The sequence below is a fragment of the Penaeus japonicus genome, unplaced genomic scaffold (genome assembly GCF_977035675.1).
Source record: "Penaeus japonicus unplaced genomic scaffold, GWHDUDI00000001_assembly GWHDUDI00000005, whole genome shotgun sequence".
Taxonomy (NCBI): Eukaryota; Metazoa; Arthropoda; class Malacostraca; order Decapoda; family Penaeidae; genus Penaeus; species Penaeus japonicus.
Window position 1 is genome coordinate 28,723,205 of NW_028234407.1, and position 5,000 is coordinate 28,728,204.

General features: G+C 32.8%; 1 protein-coding gene across 1 annotated transcript in view; it reads left to right on the top strand.

Annotated features, from left to right (window-relative positions):
* The first annotated feature begins 2,128 nt into the window (after positions 1–2,128).
* Positions 2,129–5,000, top strand: part of DCTN2-p50 (dynactin subunit 2) — a 9,096-nt gene continuing 6,224 nt past the window's right edge. The window contains exons 1-3 of the mRNA XM_043013136.2: positions 2,129–2,270; positions 3,951–4,094; positions 4,947–5,000. The exon at positions 4,947–5,000 is cut by the window's right edge and continues 17 nt beyond it. Of these exons, the coding sequence (XP_042869070.1) occupies positions 2,235–2,270; positions 3,951–4,094; positions 4,947–5,000 (234 nt within the window). The 5' untranslated portion in view covers positions 2,129–2,234. The remainder of the gene's footprint in view (positions 2,271–3,950; positions 4,095–4,946) is intronic.

A 5,000-nucleotide genomic window follows, 5' to 3' on the forward strand; every position in this document is an offset into this window, starting at 1 on the left:
TAGTGGGTCAGCTTTAGTTCAACTGGTGCGCTGGGCCAGCCGAATTACAACTGAGCTTTATTATCTGCAAATTGAGACACATTTAGATTCATACACGTTGAAATCAAGTTCATTACATTTTCCTCGTGAATGTATTTTTTTACGTTCAAGAGAATTCAACGAAAGATGATAAAGGTAATCAAATGTAGATTTGGAATAATTACGAGGTTAGTAGGTATAATGATGGTAATAAGGATAATGATAATCATGATAATGACAATAATTGTAAAACCAATAATAACAACAATAATGATAAGAATAACAGTTGTAGCAACAATAATGATAATAATGATGGAAGTAACAATGAAGATAATGGATTTGAATAAGATAAAATAAAATCACTATTATTATAATTATGATGAAGATAACAATACCAGTAAAAGTAAAGAAAAGGACGAGTTCCAACTACAAACGCCAAAGTTCACGTAACATTAACTTTTCACGACGTAAATTTCACGCAACTCATTCACAATCTTCTGTTGCGTCACTGATTTTTTTTTTTTCATAAAGGTTCTATTTTTCAGGTTGAATCGGTGAAATATTGTTAAAGGGTGATTCAATTTATCTTCAATAGTTGTCTTTCCTCTTCGTTTAATTGTCATTATTATTATGATGACGATTATGATTATCATTAGCTATCATTATTATTATCATCATTATTTTTTATCATTATAATCATTATCCTTATCATCATTATCATCATTCTTATTCTATCATCATTATAATCATAATTATTATCAACATTATTTTATCATTATAATCATTATCATTATTATTGTTATCATTATCATTATTATTATCATTATCGTAATTATTTTCGTTGTTAGTTTTAGTATTAGTGTTGATATCAATATCATCATCATTCATTATTATTGTGAGTATTATTGTTATCATTATCACTAATATTATGGTTATAATCACCCTAATGATTTAATTATTATTTTTGTCATTATCATTTTTTTATTACTAGTAGGCCTACTATCATTATCACTATCATTTTCATTTCTACTATTCTGATTATTATTGTTATCATTATCATAATCCTTATTATCAATATTATTATCAGTATTATCATAATTATCATTGTTATTATGATTATCAACATTTTTATCATTATTAATATCCCTAGAGTAGTTATTATCATTATTATTATCATTATCATTTTTCTTGGCATTATCATCATTGTTATGATTGTTATCATCATCGTCACTAATACCATCATCATTATCATCATCATCACCACCACCACCACCACCACCTCATCATCATCATCATCATCATCATCATCATCATCATCACCACCACCGTCATCCTCCTCCTCCTCATCATCATCATCATCATCATCACCATCATCATCACCACCACTACCATCATCATCATCATCATCATCACTATCACCATCATCATAATAATAATACAACATTAGGTATACCACTAATGTTAATGCCATCATCATCTTACAAGAAATTTATATCCTCATCAACTTTATGAAAAGTCAACACATCTCCTTTCCTTTTAACACTCACACTAACTCCACTACGCCTTTGTAAATGCTTTTATCGCTAATTAAATGCCAAATGACTCACCTATAATAGGGTGGTATGAAGTGCTATAGAAATAATACGCAATATGATGTTACATTTTAAACGTATTTCATTATTGTGGAATTCCTTGTGTATTATGTTGTATTGGTTGTATTTATTTTTTTTGTAGAAGATATGATGTATTGTATCATTAGTTTATTTTATATAAAACCCGGTGTGGGTTATTTAATTCATTGTGATATCTATTGTAAGGACTTTTCCAGTAGAATAATGTTTGTAGAGTGAGTGGGAAAATTAACGAAAGAGGTGAGCGGAGTTACGCATGTGTAGAATATGTATAGTATGTCATTTTGTTTCATTTTCTTAAAATTGTTGTAATGCAGCACGCCCATTCTCGTACGTACAGTGTTACCAAACTTAACAAACGACCCTCGGCTAAGCTAAAAACCCTTCCTCATCCCACAATCACCATGCTCAGGCTTCAAATAAAGTGACAAAATAAACAAAGAACCAAAATCAAACCCTCAGAAACCAAAATAACCAAGCATAAATCAACATAATATTAAAAATGGAGGAAGTCAAGGTTCGCCTCCCGATCTGGCAACAGCAGGAGGGTGTGAGTCAGAGCCGAATAAACACAAGATAGTCACTATGGCAGACCCCAAATATGCTGGATTACCCGGAATTGTGAGTCTCTACGGGTTATTTTCTCTTAATTACTGCATTGTCAAAGTGATTGGAAGGAATTGGAAGTAGAATGATAGAAAGATAACGTGAAATAAAGTTAAAAGATAGCTTTTTATGCCAGTGGTTTTACTCGCTACGGTCCAGCTGTGGATGACATTAGCTTATTCTCAATTACGATGTATTATTGACTGTATTACCAATTTTTTTGGTGTTTCAAAGGTATTAACGGGATCATATATGGCATAGCATTTGCACAGTGGAAACTTTTGTCTTGTGGTTTCTTCAGATGATGATCAAGGAGCCATTTTCTTCCAGGTGTTGATGCCGTGAGGAAAAGTTTTATTATTTTTCTGTTTATTCATTTACGATTTGTAATTCCAATGTATGAGGACGGATTTTGTGTTTATGTTAACCTATCTTACCAAGTTATTTGATTGTCAGAAAATGTTTTCATTGATCACCGGTATGTAGGTGTTCTGACATCTCACCTGTGTAGATTTGCTCTCTTGTTGTGGTTGTAGTTTAGAACATTATGGCTAATGTTAGGTCTTAGAACTATGGTTAGGACTTTGAAGACACCCACACTAGCTTTGGAATTATAATTTTTGTGGTTATGGTCTGGCCAAACCTATTTAAAACTTCATTTGTGATGGAAGTTGTGTGGGATGGTGGAGTGTCAAACAGACGTCGTGGCCTCTGCACCACATGCTCTGGCAAAGGACAAGATAGAGCTTGGAAGGATGATAAATTGCCAGGGAGGTCTGCAATCTATATCTTTCAAGATATGATTGACGGAAATTTTTTGTGCTCTCTGAATGACGCAATGTTAGCGGCAGGTATGCTATTATGCATTGGTAAATGTTTCTAAGATGGCTGTTCTCTGGCCAAATTCACTGTAAATTTGTTGAGACCTATGATGGAGGGCCTAAAATCTTATACAAGCAATTACCATGACTTTTATGCCTTTGGAAAAGGCCAGCTTTTCAATTTTCTAAAAAAATATTATCAAATAAAGTATTAAACTACAATCCATCTTACCAGATTATATGTTAGGGAAATTTATTGGCCTCTGTCAAAGTACCAAATATAAGCAAACTACAGCAATTGAATCAGTGCTGGAGTCTGAGTCAAATTTAACTTCGCATCTTTCGACTGTGGCTTTGAAATATTCCACATTTGAGATTCGGATCTGTAGCTCAGATTATTTTACAAAGTGTGTATAATTTGGATTTTATTCCTCTCTTCCATTCACTTCATTGACATTTTCCAAACTTTGGGAATCTCTTTACTATATCAAGGACTTTTTTATCGTTCCAGTTATTAGTTGTTGATAGATTGCTTATTTTTTAATAATCATTGTCTGGTTGTCTCTACTGATTACAGTTCATCCTTTCTGTACTTTAATTTAGCAGAAATGGGAATAACACTCAATTCATATGACTGTAGTGAATTAATTTCAGCAAATATACAGATTTGTCTCCCATAGTTGTGTAACCAGACTCTTGCTATGCAAATACAGGGATTGCAGTTGTTTACCAAACGATGTAATTTATATGATTGTTTCAAAATATCAACAAGATCATTTTTATAGAAAATGAATGGTTTACCTCATATGTAATAGCTCTGAAAAAGATATAACAAGGCATGATTTGTTAATAAAGAAAAATATATCAACCACAGGTATATGACCAGCCGGACGTGTACGAGACAAATGACCTGCCTGAGAGTGAACAGGACTATACAGGAGAGGGAGGCGACAGCAGCAATGCTGTTGAGGTCTTGAACATCAGCCCCAGTGATGCTCATGCACGCTTCAAGGGGAAGGTAGGTGAACTAACAGCTAATTGGCTGTGTGTTTTATTCTTTTTTATTGAAGTTTATGAAGCGTAAGGTTGATATTAGGTCTGTACAGTTATGTTTCACAAGTTTGTGTACCCTAATAATGTTCAAGAGGAATAAAAATTACACCAGCCTTATGCTTGACTGTTTTAAAAAAATTGTTTAGTTAGCATTATAAAAGTATAGCTTTTTTCTAAATGGCATTTATGAATATGTAAATCTCATCCTTTATTGCTGCATGATAAGGAAACTAAATAGACATTTCATAATTCATGACACAGCAATACTGCTATTATCCTTCAGGGAAGGATAATAGCTAAGAGAGAGCTTAATGTATCTAAGTATAATTGTCTTGTCTCCAGGCAGCTCTCGTCCCATTAGCCAGTTACCTACAGACTTTCATTGAGTTCTTATACCTCTGAAATTATTCCTTTTTGGAAGTTGTATTATTAACAAGAGTAAAATATGATACAGATTAAGTATGACCTCAAATAGGTTATACATAATCCATTAATGACGGGGCAGATTTTGCTTTGCCTAGACATTTCACCGGGGTATTTCAAAATGCACATGCCTAAAAAAAGACAGTGAACACTTAGAATAATAACAATTGATCATAAGCAGCAACTCAGTATGAAAGACTTTTTATAACTTTTTTTATTTAGTTTGTGATCTATATTATCTAATCAGACCAAGTCATTCATTCTCTTTCCCACCCCTTTTCATTTTCCTCATATTTTTATTCATTTACTTTTTGCTTCGTTTTTTCTTAAGATTATTGTGATATTGAGTTGCATACACTCCACAGTCTACTCATACTCCTTTATCATCTCACAGAATGTTGATGCCACATACGTTGACTTCTCCGACCGGATTTCTCATTCCCGTCGC